Source organism: Vipera ursinii (assembly GCF_947247035.1).
Source record: "Vipera ursinii genome assembly, chromosome: 12".
NCBI lineage: Eukaryota > Metazoa > Chordata > Lepidosauria > Squamata > Viperidae > Vipera > Vipera ursinii.
In genome coordinates, this window is record NC_139525.1 from 479,638 (window position 1) to 494,194 (window position 14,557).

A 14,557-nucleotide genomic window follows, 5' to 3' on the forward strand; every position below is an offset into this window, starting at 1 on the left:
TGGCCCATTGGGTGGGCGAGGCCCATTGGTTGGGCACGGCTGTGGTGGTAATGGCAGACTGAGTGGGACTAAAAAGTTCAGTCAATCAATTCCAAATTTGAAACATCTTTTTTTTCCTGTGAGAAGTTGAAATTGATTGATTGATTGAACTATCTTTTTGCACACGGCAGAGCCTAAAGCGAAAAGTTTTTATAAAACCCAGCTGAAGGCCTAGGACTGGTGCGACGGTGCACATGCCCACAGAGAGGGCTCTGCGCGCCACCTGTGGCATGCATGCCATAGGTTCGCCACCATGGACTTAGGGTTAGGATTACATCGCCATGAACTCGGAGAGCAAATGGACATCGCCAACAAGCTCGGAGTGCTTGGGTATGGTTAGGAGGGCACTTACTTTTCTAGGCTGCCCTATCTATGTTTCCTGGTAAAATACATGGGAAAATCCCATTCAAGAACCCAGAGAGTGCTCCTTCCTTCACTCCTAACCTAACACGCTCCTAATATGTGTTGGCGATGTCCATTTTGTGCTCAGAGTTCATGGTGACCTAACCCTAATCCTAAGTGGAATTTTCCTCCAATGGGATTTTCCCATGTATTTTACCAGGAAACATAGATAGGGCAGCCTAGAAAGGTAAGTGCCCTCCTAATCATACCCAAGCACTCCGAGTTTGTTGGCGATGTCCATTTTGCTGTATTTGTCCCCAGCCACAACCTCTGTGCTAAGCCTAACAGTTCAGGCAATGGAAAGCTCCCTCTTCTGGGCCAGCCGTTCTGCCTGCCTCCTTCCCAGGAGCTGGTCCTTTCAATGGAGCCTCTCTGGTTTCAGGGTTTAATGTCTACATTTAACCCCACTTGGCATCTCCATCTCTGCCCACATAAACACACACACACAGCCCACCCTGTAACCTCCGTGGTTTTCCAGAAACAGAACAGGCACACACCCCCAAAAAGCACCGAAGGGCATATTAGAGAAGGGCAGCTATTCATCTCAGCAGCTGCCTGGGGAAGGGAGACAGGCTGCCTGGGGCGGTGCTGCTGCTGAGATCTAGCAGGGGGTTGGATTGTCTGTAGTGGGCAATGGGCAAAGATTCTGAGAACCTGCTGATTTTGAAACTCTTTGTGGCTGGCAGCACAGCCCTTGATTCCCTCTTCATGGCCAGCAATCGACGAGCTGAATCCCTTCCTGGTTTCATTTTCAGCCCCCAATTCCCCTTGAATCTTGGCTTCAGGGAAATGTGAGGGTCCCCCTGGCTTCATCTGAGAAGAGCCAAAGAGGAGGATTTCTGCCAAACCGCCCAGGGCAACAGACAAGCTGCCTCCAGCAGTCTGGCAGTGCTAGAGCAGCTGCCTGTCACTTTTCAGCCTTGCACTCCCAAAAGGTTAGAAACAGGGAGTGGTAAATGTGGGGCTTTGGGGAGAAGGCAGCTCCAGATGGTTATTATAATCCCAAATCATCCATCATCCCCTCCCACAAACCTGCTGCCTGGTCTGAGGTTTGGAGACTTTGGGGTGGGCTGGGGGGGGGGGGTTACTGTGCAATCGCCTGGCTTTTTTCTTGGAATTAAACATGCAGCCCAGAAGCACATCATGCCCCTTTGGAGCCTCCTTGTGCTTCCCAACCCCTTTGCTATCTTTTTACTATTAGGAAAAGGAATGTGGGCCTTTTCAAGTCTTGAACTTTTAGAATTCCGAAAGCAGAAGTGAGGGAGAGAGCGTGGGCAATATCTGGAAGGCACCCATGGAATAATTTTAGACACAGGAAGCAACCCGCCTGGGACTATGCAAAGGCATGGATCCAACTTCCCAGCTACAATGTGCTTTTAGGCAGAATCTTAGTTTAATTTTGGCATTTTAGCAAAATCAACCTTTTCTTGGAAGCCTAAACCAGGCTTTCTGTGGCTAAAACTTCACGTCTCTGCTGGAGCCTGGAATCTTGCCCTAAATTTTAGATGCCGTGCAAAGCCCTCCTGATAAAGTGACTTTATCCAAATAGCTGGGGTTGTGTGACTTTTTATTTACATATATATTATTGCTAAACGTGACCCAAGGAAGATTTGGCTGCTGTGCAAGTCCAGTGATTAAAGATGGTGAGGCAACAGACCAAGGTATTTCCCCTCCAAGCTGCCTGCCTGTCTGAGAGTCGTGGGCTGAGCTGGGCCCCTGTAGCAAACAACCCCCCCCCACCTTGGTTTGCACTTCCCGGATTGTTGTCTTGAAAGGAAGAACCTGAGGCAAACCAACGAGGACATTTTAGACTAGGCTGGCTTCTTCTCCACAACGCTTGGATCAACAAGCCGTTCATCTCCCCCTCCTGAGCTGCTTTCCTCAATTTCTGCTCAGAAATCACGTTATGGAAAGTGGCTGCAATGTTACCTTTTTCTGAGCCACAGTGTACCAACAATAGGGAGAAGCCTAGCCAGGCCCAACAAAACAAGCTTCTGCTGCTACGTTTGCTGTCTGGAACCCGGGAAAGGGGAGTGAACCACAAGCAAGAAGTGCTGAACTCTGGCTGACCTCCGTTTCTTTCATGCAAACCGTGGTCATGGAAGGCTCCGTCATGCCCCGCCTCAGAGATGCAGGATCCGGCCAGCAACCAGGCCTCTGGAACAGCACTTTGCAAAGTGGGAAGTCCTGCCGTTCCTCAGAGCTCCCGGAAGCAGCCTCTGCCCTCAGCCTGGGCTTTGGGGAGCAGACCCCACTGGGAGAACCGAGGGGCTCTGTGGGGCTGGTGTTGGGCAGAAGGCAAAGGAGGACCCTTGAGCGGGAAGCTCAGAAGGGCCAGGAGCTGTCCAGCTGAGGTGGTAGCTGGATCCTGGAAGGGAACCCGGCACCTTCTATTTGTGGCTCTGAGAGGCAGGCGAGAGAAACCACCATTGCCCAGAGATGGCATCCCTGGCTTGTCCTGTCAAGGAACTGGGCGAAAAGGAGAGCCATCTTCAATTTGGGTCACCTTCCTTAATCTCTGCACTGCTCGTGGTGGGATCCTCCGGCCCAGAGCCCCTCCCAGCCCCTTTCTTGTGCCAAGAGGGTGAGGGGCATTTTGCTGCTCAGGAGGCCCAGCCAATGCAGGTAAGCGTGTTGGAGTTGGTGGTGGATCCCATCAATCTGGGCAGCTCAGATTGAGGAACTAATGCCGATGCCCACCCTACCCCCGTCCAGTGTTTGTGGGGCCTCTTTGGCAGGAAGACACACAGAGAGACCCACAAAGGCATCCTCTTTCCCAGGGGGGAGACGGACCGTGCAGCCACTCTCCCCCAGGGCTTCTTGCCTGTTATTGTTGTGCAGGGGGCTGACACCTGGAGGCCCCTCTGCACTTTGCTTAGCAGCCTCTTGGCCGGCTGGGCAAAGCATTTGGCCGCCCCGGATTCAAGGCTCAGCCTGTGACAAGGGCGTCCCCTCCCCAGAATCCAACTCTTCCGCATTCCAGGGAAGACAAGGACAAAGCAGCCCGGAGCTCTCCTGACGTCAAGCTTCACATCTCAGCTACTGCAGCGGGTCTGGTCAGCTGCCAGCTTTCTGGAGCTGGGTGGAAGGGGAGGAGAGGCTGCTTCTGTGGTTGCACCAGTTGAAGGACTTTGGCACTCTTCCAAATTAGATCTCAGGGAACATGCAGTTCCTTTATGAAGATCCTTCTACAAAAGGTGGCCTCGGGGAGCTGCAGCCCTCCCTCCTGGCCCTGTGTTCCTAAGGCTCAGGCAAGGCATCTGGGCCCCTCCAGAGCCCACCTTCCCTTCAGGCCAGGTCCTCCTCCCCACTGCTGCCCAAGGCACCTGAGCAAAGACCGTGAATAGCTCCAGCAAGGCCCTTAATCGTGCAGCAGGCAGGGGAGGCTGAGTAAAGGCCCCCTCGGGCACCACTTTCCCTTCTGCCACCCCCACAAGTCCTCCTTCCATCCACAGGGGCCATGCTGAGAGCATGTGGGCCCAGCGTGTTGAAGCTGGAGGGGAGGGCCAGGCCAAAGAGACATTTTGGCAAATGATTTGTCCAAACTGAGAATACAGAGAACCTGGGCCTAATCAGCCTTCCCACTGCCAAGGATTGGGGCCCCAGGCCCTCGGGTAAAGATGGGCAGGGGCCCTCTCTTCAGGAAATGTGGAGATTCACGATCCTTTTAATTGAAGTGATAAAGTTGCATTTGCTGCTTGAGAAAGACTAGGGTGACAGGATTCAGGAAAGAGCACTTGCAGAGGGTCCATCTATGAACATTTAGGCCAGAGAGTTCAGGGCAGGTCCCACCCATCCCCCCATCCCCTATGGCCAACCATGGGCTCAAGAAAGGGCAAGCCCCCTCCCATCTTCATTGTTCCAGCGTTTGGAAAAAGAGCAAAAACCTTGGGAGGACCAAACTGAAGGAGGCCTGGTGGAATTGGCTTGTTTTCCATGGTTTGGGTTTTTTGCAAAACAAAGCTGGATTTTATGTATTCTTCATTGTAGGATGAACTCTGAAAGTGCGTTAACCCTGTGATTGATGTGAGCATGTTGCGTGAATGTCCCCCTTGTAGCTGCCTCATTAGCAGAGGGTCCCTCACGGTCTTCCCTCCTGTCCTCTACGTGTCCTGGTCCCCAACTCCCAGGCTTTCTGATCCTGGGACCTGGTTACTCCTTACACACCAAGTAGCTTGAGAGGGAGATCTCGGGTGGTGGTGGTGGGGTGTCTCACCTCAGCAGAAGTGGGGTGACCCATGAGGAGGTTCTGGACCTTCTCCTCAAGATTAGCTACTAGCCTTCTACTGACCTTAGACAGAGAGAGAGTGAAGGGCTGTTTGATGACCCCTGCAGACTAAGGCTTGGGCCATTCCAGAGGGAAGGATGCCACGGTGACACTTTGGGCATTTTCACAGTGGGAGGGAGGACAGGCACTCTTCTTGCGAAACACCTCTGGCTTACCTTCTGCCTCTGCCAACAGCATCCTCTCCCACAGAGGCTCCTTGATCTATTAAGGAGGAGACGAGTGCCAAGATCTCTTTCGTTCCTTTATTGTGTGTGGCCCCTGATCCTGCAACAGTGGCAACCCAGGTCAAAATACAGAGTGCACAGCTTCGCTGATCTCCAGCTTGGACAATGCTCACCTGTAGACTTCCCCTTCCTAACTCAAACAACTGTGGGCATGGGAGAAGGACAATCAAGGGTAGCCTCTAAGCACTTGGGGCTTCTGCCGCTGCCCACCTGAGCAAAACACTCTCCTCAAGCAAAGGCTTTCTGCAAACATAACATGGCCTCTTATATGTGGGGCTCTGCAAGACAACACTATTTGCCCCCAAGCATCCCCAGGTTGGTGAATATGCCCTGCTTGTATGCTGGGTGGTGGGCATGCTTCCTGCACCCCCTCCCCACATTCTCCTTCTTTCTAACAAACTTTTGATGGCACTTTAGAAAGTGAGCGAGTTTTTCGGTGAGCAAATAATCCACTTCCCCCGTTGACCCCGGCACCTCCTCAAACTGGGCGCCAAAGTCACAGTCATGCCCACTTCAATCAAGGGAAATGGGTGCATTTAGCCATGCCAGGTGGGCATATGAGACAAGGGGTTTTAGTGCTTTTGGCTCACTGCCATTCAAAAGCCCCCACACCCGATGGGCGCAGCTGCTCAAAGGAGTGACGGCATAAGGGCTGGCAGCAGAATGCCTGGCAAGCACCCGTGGGTCCAGTCAGGGTCCTTCCCAACTTGCTTCACTGCAATGCCCACAATGAAGCCGCCACCCCCATCTTGGCTCTGCAGGAGCCAGCAGAGTATTGCTGCACAGTCCTGCAGGGACCCCCCCACACCCCCAGCACACTGTCCTCCTCTTCCTCCTCCTCCAGCAGTACCGCGTCCATCATTCAGGGGGCTGTGGCAGGGCAGAATTGGCATCCCTCAGGAGCTGCCGGGGCTCAGGCTGGAAACGTGGAAGGGAAGAGACTCAAAGTTGGAGGGCATTGAATGAAACGGGCATCAGCACAGCTTTGGCGCTTTGGCTTTGCAGGGGCTCGAGGTTCATTCACGGTGGAAAACGTACTCTGTGTACGAGGTCCAGATCTTGTCGTCCGTCTGTTCGTGAGCAAAGGCGCACGTCCCAGTGGAGTTGCAGGCCACCATGTGGAAGCCGGCATCAGCCAATCGGTCGAAGGCCTGCTCCAGGAATGTGAACTTGAGGTAGTACCTGGAGGTATAGCGTTCAGGGGGGCGGTCAGGATCCCTGCTCTCATTGAGGGTCTCCCCAAAGACCTCCTTCGCCAGGGAGGTCTTCCCGCACACCATGATCCTTGCCACCCGCCGGAACTTGGCGTCTGTTTGGCTGTCTCTCCCCAGAGTGTAAGAACCCCGGTAGCCGATGGTGATGAAGCCGGACCGTCGGGCCTCCTGCCCCATGCTGACCCCAGCTGCAGGTGCCAGGGAGCTGCCAGGGAGGCTGGCCAAGTGTGTGCCAGCTGCCCCCGGGGTGCGGACGGCCTCTGTGCTGGGGGAGAGCTCCTCAGGGTCGCTGGCGCAGGGCTCCTCGCCCAGGGAGTCTTGCTTGCTGATCTTGGGCGCCAGGCTCTTGGCCAGGTCGGGCAGCTTGAAGAATTCAGCCTCCCGCTGCAGGCGGCTCCTCTCGGGGAAGCGCTCGGGAAGCACCAGTTGCCGGTCCCTCAGGTAGTCCAGGATGTAGCGGAATAGGAAACCGTCCCGGTCAATGAAGAAGCGGCCTTTGCTGTCCCGGGCCAAGGACTGGGCACCCTGCTGGCTGAAGAGGTCCCAGAGGAAGGAGCCAGGCACACCCCGCAGGGTGCTGTGGCGGGTCAGGTAGACCTGCCCACCCACGTTCAGCTCCACAATCTCTGGGAAAGCCGAACCCTCCATGAGTCTGGCAGTGCTGGTGTCGTCTGCTAAGGCCATCTTGAGCCCGCCCTGGAAAAGATGGAAGCGCAGGAAGGTTAGGCTTCCCCTGTCCAGGTGGGACGGTGCTCCTGGGACCAGGGCTGCCTGCCCCCCGTGTGCACACGTCTGAACCCCGCAAACCGTCCTTTTGCCATCATCGCTGTTCCAGGAGGGACTGACAGCCATGATGATTTAGGTTTTGGGGCAGCAATTTGACCTCTGCCCAAAACTATACCCACCATTCTGGTGCCAGGTGGGAGAATGGAAATGCCCAACATGGGAGTTTTGCTCAGTTAAAAAAAAGAGTTGATGGGATGGAGTTTGTTGGTCAGTTTAATTTGGATATAGATAAAAAGAAGACAAATGCCTCATTTCCAAAGAAAGCTTGCAGAACCCGATGACAAGACCCATTTCAATCCATTTAGCATCCTGTTCAGGCTCTTTAGAAGATGAAATTCCTCTCCCAGCAGAGTCCCAGTTATCGCCCAAGCCCTCCAGCAAGGGCCATGCACTGCCTCTCCCCCCCCCCCAAACTGCTGCAGTCACCGAGAGACTTCGCAGTCCACCAGGCTCAGAGGCGAATTCATGCAGCTGACCCAATGGGAAGAAAGGCTGGTGCAGGAGTCCCTGCTGCATGTCCCTTACAAGAGCCTGCAGGACTGGGACAGGAGGCGGGGAGGGCTTGGCAGAACCCCTTCCTACCTGCAGCCCTCTAGTAGGTCGCTGGATGGTTGGTCTCAAATTTGGCTCACACCTATGAATCAAAAGTCCCTTTGCTTTTCTGAGCAAATAACTGACTGCATCTGAGCAGTCTCTGTCGGTCCATCAGCTGAGCAGGGAAGTGTACCAGGGGTCTGGGCTTGGCCCTGGGGGGACCTTCTCTCCGCCTGCTGTTCACAAGGCTCCCCCCACTCCTGCTTTGGACAGTTGAGCCTGGAGGAATCAGAGAATGCAGGAAATAAAGCCGAATGGCTTTTTGGCTTTTCTATCACAGGTTTCTTACCTCCTGTTCACGTGCAAAACAAAGCGAAGGGCTGGAATCAGTGGTGGGATTCAGCCAGTTCGCACCACTTCGGCAGAACCGGTAGCTAATTTTTTATTTCCCAGGCCCAGAATGGAGTTCCGGAAACAGCATCCACACAGAGAACCGGTGGTTCACCTATTTGAATCCCACCACTGGCTGGAATTATAAACTGGGGGGGGGGGGGGCTAGGGATGGATGTTTCCAGAGCCGCGAAAGGGAAGGGGCATTTATTGCCAGGCGCGCAGCTCCCTCTGGGTCAAAGACGCTGCGCCAAAAGCGGGTCAGCCGCCCGCTGAGACGCCCGCCGAGGCCAGGGCCGCCTTTAAAGGACGCCAAACAGGGCTTCGGAAGCCGGATGAACGGGAAAAGGCTCCGGCACACCCCGGCCTCCTTCTGGGCCTGGTGACAGACGCCCAGCCGCTCCAGAAACCCTCGGAAGGGAAGGACGCTTCCTTTGTTACAGAGCTCTCCCCACGCGTTGCCCCATTCCGTTATTCTGCCGTTCCTTCAGATAAAGACGCCTTTTCCTGCGAGTTCGGCGCCCCGGCCTCACCTCGCGAACTTCCACGGCCGGCTGTACTGAATGTGGAGAATTCCGCGCGTGGAAACGGTTCTCCCAACGGCGAGCCGCCCCCGCTGAAAAGTTCCTCTGGAGAACACGTGTGCCCCTCGAAACTAGATGCCAGAGACGGGCCGGTGGCCACCTGCCCTACCTCACGCGCGGAACCGCCTCGTCCCGCCAAGAGCGCTGCCCAGCAGGCCCTCGGCTTTACCCCGCCCCGGGCCGCCGCCTACGTTCCTGGAAACCCCGGGCAATCTGGCGGCCGATCCCCGCCCCCCCGGGGGATGCACTGCGCCAAGCGCGCTCCCGTCTCACGCCCACCTCAACAGCAGCGGCTCCTCCGGGCTGCGAGCGCCAGGTCTCCGAGGCCGGGCCGAGCCGCTCACGCCGCAGGCGCTCCCGCCCGACCCCGATCGCGGCCCCGCGACGTCCCCCGCGCCAGGCGCATCCAGGCGGGGCAGGGGTCGGCGAGGGCCGGGACGTCTGCTGTGGGGAGGAGAGGCGGCTTGGCCGGAGAACGCCGCTCCCGCGCTGCCCTGGCCCCTTTGCGCGGCGGTTCCCTCGCTCGCCTCGCCCCGACCACTTTTATGCGCGGGCGCCTCGGCAGGCCCTCCCCCGGCCGCTTGACGACACGCGCCTCGCCCCCGCCCCCTCCCCTCCCTCCTCCGGCGGCCCAGCCGCCGCCGCCGCCCTTCCCCTCCCTGGGCCGCGCGCGAAGGGACAGGAAAGCCCCTCTCCGGACTGCCCGGCCGCCCAGCCCCGCCGCGCCTTCAGCTCGACGGCGGCGCGGCGCTCTCTTGCTCATTGGCTCGGAGCACCACCCGGGCCGGAGGCAGCGGGGGGGAGGGGGCGAGGACAGGCTGGAATTCGCCGTTCGACCACGATTCACGTGGATTAACAAACGTGGGTCTTCATGCTGACTTAGGCCGTTTTAGAATTAATTCAGACTGGTATGGCTGCCCATCCTATCTGCCATAACTCTGACTGACTCACACACCAGCAGTGATAAAACAAAGCAGCATCCACAACGTAACCCCGATGCACCCCAATCTCTGGGCTCATCCCAGTGCTGGGGGTGGGGGGAGCTTTCTAGCCTGTGCTCTTAGGGACGCTTCCTGACTCAGAGGTTTGGTTCTGGAGCAAGATAGCACCAAGGGAAGAAAGCAACCTGGAGTCACTGCCCAGCCTGGCAGGGTATCAGGGGCAGAAAGAGGGAGGATGCCAAGCAAAGGATGCGGGGGGGGGGGGGGGAAGCAAGCCAGCACAGGCTAGGATGAAGCAGCCACCAAGCTGCCTTTGGGAGCTTATACTGTATATTCTTGCACACATCTTCCACATGCTTGTGCAAGAGCTGATGATGGCAAATGGTGGTGCAAGAATGCTGGCCTCCTGAGCTGCGCTGAAAAAGGAGATCCTGGGATCTGGCTGGGGCGGCCTCTGCTTGGCACACAAACAAGTCTGCAATCCTCTTCAACGGATTTTACTCAGGACACCAGGATCACAGCTTTTCCTGGAGCACCCATTATTTCTTCCATCAGAGCCCAACTCTTTTGCCTTAGCTTGAGATCCACTCTGGCCCAATGCCCCAGAAGATGGTCTGACCCCAGGGAGGCTACCAGCTACCAGAGCCCCGGGGAATGTTCACCTTCCTTGCCTGTCATTCCCTGGCGCAACGCTGCTGCCTTATCCCCAGTGAAGGGAACCTGAGAGGAGAAAAGATGGGGAGGGGCCGGGAGGCTCCAAGGGTCTTTAGGTGCGGCCATCGCATGTGCCGCTCTCTAGGTTGCGTCTGGGGAGTATCGCCTCTGCCACCAGAGGGATCACTAGGCTCTTGTGCCTCTTGCAGGCTGGTTGCCTTGTGCTGCCAGTGAGGGCAGAAGCCCCTCCTGCCGGCTGGACTCCCAAAGGCCCAGCTCTGGCTGGCTGAGGCAGGGGTGTCACTGTGAGATGGGGGGGCATGATCTGCCCAAGCCAGCAAATTATTCTGCTGAGATGAAAGCAGGAGAGCTCAAAGGGGGATTTCCCAGTAGTTGAGCTTTGAGACAGTCCAAGCGGTTCTCCCTTCTCCTTCACCTGCTTGGAATCAACACAGCTGTGCAGATGTTGGTCTGTCTGAATCAGCATTTGGAACAGAATTGAGCAGTTTCTACTCTTTGCTTCCTATTCATGAGAAGCCAATCCATCCTAGCATGGAGCAGGCGAGAAAGAGGGAAAGAAAGAGGCTGCTGGGCCAGGAAAACCCGGGGGTGGGGAGGGGGGGCAGAGGACCAGCAGTCTAGTCTGGACAGTGGAATCCCTGATGCTAAAACTGATTACATTCCCTAGTTTGGTAATGAGATGTCTGCAGGGCAACAGCCAAGCTCAGAAAACACCAGGTTCAAATATGTCCTTGCTTGGTGGAAACTTCTAGAAGCAGTGGCTCTTCTACTCTTTGAACAAGGCAGCCTACTTACAAATAATTATTTATGTGACTTAAAATGCTTTTCAGCCAGGGTACCCAAGCAGTGAGTCACCTTGAATTGGAGCAGAATTGGTAGAGAAAAGGGGGGCGGGGAGGGAAGGGCAAAGTAAGCCAAGTGCCCCTAATTGTGCATCCACGTTTTTCAGGGAGCAAGGAGCCTGACCAGCGGGGCTTTGAGGAGAGGGGACGTCAGTTCAAAAGTCCTCAGGGCACACTCCCCACTAATGCCAGGGGAATGAACAGGCTCAGCTCGTCACCCACTGAGGCGTCACTCTGAGCGTTCCTGCTGGAGAGCTGGGCCGCCTGCTGCTACCTCCAGAGCTTGACTCTGAAGAAACAGCCTGTCTTCCACCTCTTGCTTCTCCAGGGGATGGGCATTAATATTTACGAAGTAATTACCAGGGTCTCCCATTCTTCTGCAGCTCCCTGTAAGGCATAATATATGCTGGCCATAAATCTCCTTCAGAGGTGCTCTGTCAACTTACTCTTGGGCCCATAAAGCAGGGCTGGGGTGTGATGGATCACAGGAGGAAGTGCGGGCAAGGGCTGTGGAAGGCCAGAGGGCTGAATTCATCAATACCAAGTCCAACCCTCTTATTTTTACTGCTTTCGATAACGATAAATGTGGGCTTCCCTCCCTCTGGACATGGAATGCAGAGTGAGACTGCGGCAGGAGGTTCTCCAGGTGGGGTGGCAGAGCTGCTTGCTCGTGTGCAGGGAAACGGCTGCAGCCGCATCTCTGGCTGCGGGTCAAGAGCAAGCTCAGCCATTGGTGGGACTCCCGTGAGGTCACAGAAGATTCAAGAACAGAAAAACACAAGCCAAGAAGCGCTCGTGATTTCTGCTCCTTTCCAGCGTTCTTTCTGTTTGGGTCTGCAAGCCCCGCTAGCCCACCTCCTGATCCTTGGCCAATCTCACCACCAAGGAGGATGAGCAGCAGGAAGCCGTTGCTTGTTGCTTTTTATTCTCCCCCCCCCCCCGGCCGCCTCTTTTCCTTCCTTGGCTGCTTGGCTTGCTTTTCATCAGTTGCAATGAAGTTCTCAGTCTTTCTTGGGGACACCAAGTGTTGGTCCCTCTCTTGGGACACACTCACAGTTGCTTCTCTCAACCACCAGGGAGAAGCAATTCCAACATATTCAACTTTATTTTTCAGGGCAGGCGTTATCTTTGTGCAGAGCTGCCCCTTCCCCTTTGGCGGAAATGTTTGCAAACCATCAGAACAAACCATCCCATTCAGCAGAGGAGGGAAAGCTGAGGCTCTCCGAGGGAAACTGGACAGTCCAACCACTCTCACCTGCTGGGCACCTTCTGACCACCACCCGACCACCCGTTCTGTGGACATTTTGCCTTCACAAAATCTCAGGCAATTCCTGTGCTTTTGACTTTTAGTGGGATCTCTGCTGCTGAAGATGACTCTGTGTCTCTTTCGATCGTCGTGATGCTCCTCAGTCAGAATCCTTATTCAGCCTGGGATGCTGTGGCTGGGCTCACACAGCTGAGTGAAGAAAACCCAACCCCTCATTCACACGTCTGGGCAGATGACCTGCTTTGCATGCAGGAACTCCCAAATCCAGCTGTGGGAACAGCTTTGGGAGGAAAAATATGTGCTTTTGAGCTATGAGGTTACCATGCCCCCTACGGAGCTGTGTCCATTGGCCGGAAAGCGTCATAGGTTCCTGGGCTCCCATCCCCCCCCCTTAGCGAAGCAGAGACAAAGGGAGCCTCGCGGTCCAGCAGGTCTGGGAGGAGGCCCTGGGGGGAGAGGGCTGCTCCAGGGTCAGCCAGCCGGGCCCTGGGGCTCCTTGGCCGGTTGTCTCTCCATGCGGCCCACCTCACCATCGGGTGATTCCCGGCCCTGCCGTCCGGGCCGCCCCGAGCGCTCAGCCGCCAGGGAGGGGCTCACCTAGAAATCGCGCCTCCTCAGGACCCTCAGGAACTCCTGCTCGCTCACCTGCCCGTCTCCGTCCAGGTCGGCTGCATCAATCATTTCCTGCGGGGCAGAGAAAGAGGGCGGAGCCTGCGCGGAGGGGGCAGCGGGCGGGGGGGGGCTGCGGGAGGGGGCCCGAGCTCACCTGAAGCTCTTCATCGGTGGGCGTCTCCCCGATCTCAGCCGCGATCCGCTTCAGGTTCTCGAAAGCGATCCGGCCGCTGTCCTTGTCCGCGAAGAGCTGGAAGGCCTTCAGGACGTCCTCTGGGGAATCGGTTTCCGACTACGGGACCGGGAGGGGGGCGAGTGGGCGGAGGGGGGCTTCCGACCCGATCCCCCCCTCCTTTAGGAAGAGCTGCCCCGGCCGCCCCCTCCCCTCCCCTCCCCTCCCCTCCCCTCGGGCTGCGGGCCCTACCATCTTCTGGGCCATGACGGAGTAGAAGGCGTCGAAGCCGATCTTGCCCGCGCCCTCCTTGTCCACCTCGGCCACCAGCCGGCGCAGCTCCTCCTTCGGGGGGTCGAAGCCCAGGGCGCGGACGGAGACCTGGGCGAGGGGAGGCGGTGAGAACGAGGGGCGAAGGGAGAACCCCCCCCCGCCCAGCGCTCCCCGCCGCAGCCGGCCCCGCTCGCCTTCAGGTCCTGCACGTCGATGGTGCCGGTCCCGTCCGCGTCCAGCAGGTCGAAGGCCTCCCGCATCTGCCGCTTGTGGGCCGCGCTGAGCTCCAGCTTCGGGCCGAGCTTCCTCCGCGGCGAGGCCGCCGCCCCCTTCCCTTTGTGGGCCTGGACGGGCGACAGCCTCGATGACCGCCGGGCTCCCTCTCTTCCCATCCCGCCCGCCCAGCTGCCGCCCGCCTCACCATCCGCCGCTTCTCCGCCGCCACTGGCGTTGCCGGGGCGACCGCCCGCCCCAAAGGCGCCCCGAGCTCCCCCGCCCCCACCCGGAAGCAGCCGCCTCCGCCGAGAAAAGAGGCAGAGCCGGGCCAGTGGTTTCATCTGTATTTGTCAGACGCGCATCCGGACACACAGGCTGGTACAGGTCAACAGTGCTAGCAGCTTCGCCTCTCTTTGCCCGCCTGCCCCCCCCCCGCAGCATTCTCCCTTCAGGACACGCAAGGCCCCCCTTCCTTTGGGGCACCCATGGGGTGCTGCCTGGGGGGCGAGTAGGACGGAGGGAGGGTTGCTCTACCAGCACTCTGGGGAGCCGTTGTGAATTGCAGGCCCAGAGCAGATTCAGTGGGGGAGCCGATTCTTCCTGCCTGCTCAGAAAGGGGGCAGTTTTGCCCCCCAGCCTCTGGGTGCTCCTTGGAAAGGTGGGCAGTGAACAGCACTCCTCCGACGGGAGGCAGACACTGAAAAGAAAATCCATACTTACCTGGGGTGGCATTTCTGCTGGTCAAGAGGAGCTTGGCTTAGTAAGGGAGCCTCCAAGGCAGGCCACAGAACGGCTTTGTCGAGGAAGGGCCAGACCCCCATCCCGGGGCCAACCTGGTCAAACCAGAGCTTTATTTTTCAAGTCTTTGCAATTCTGTACATAATTATTTTTCCTGAAGGATAAGCATTTGGCACCAGGTTGGGTTTCTCCACATATTTCGGAGAAAGATGGGGAGATTGCATTTTAAATTCAATTTATCTTTCCTACATAGAAGTGTGCCGTTCTGAAGTGAACTGACAGCGTGAGGCTTTAAAAAAAGCCCTCATCAGAGTCAAGACAGCACACAAAGCCTAAGAGACGTGTCAGACATTAAGGAGG

At 56.9% G+C, this 14,557-nt stretch overlaps 1 protein-coding gene across 2 annotated transcripts; it reads right to left on the reverse strand.

Annotated features, from left to right (window-relative positions):
• Positions 1-4,957: 4,957 nt before the first annotated feature.
• LOC310645976 (BTB/POZ domain-containing protein KCTD12-like) lies at positions 4,958-14,342 on the reverse strand. Of its 2 annotated transcripts, XM_083372110.1 has the most exons (6): positions 13,665-14,342; positions 13,438-13,587; positions 13,223-13,351; positions 12,953-13,090; positions 12,832-12,870; positions 4,958-6,863 (listed from the first exon to the last, which is right to left on the reverse strand). In XM_083372110.1, the coding sequence occupies exons 1-6, from the start codon at positions 13,665-13,667 to the stop codon at positions 5,970-5,972; spliced, it is 1,353 nt and encodes a 450-aa protein (XP_083228236.1). In that variant the 5' UTR covers positions 13,668-14,342; the 3' UTR covers positions 4,958-5,969. The 2 variants fall into 2 exon arrangements, with proteins under 2 accessions (XP_083228236.1, XP_083228235.1); XM_083372109.1 differs by lacking the exon at positions 13,665-14,342 and having other exon boundaries at positions 13,438-13,647.
• Between the last annotated feature and the right edge of the window lie 215 nt (positions 14,343-14,557).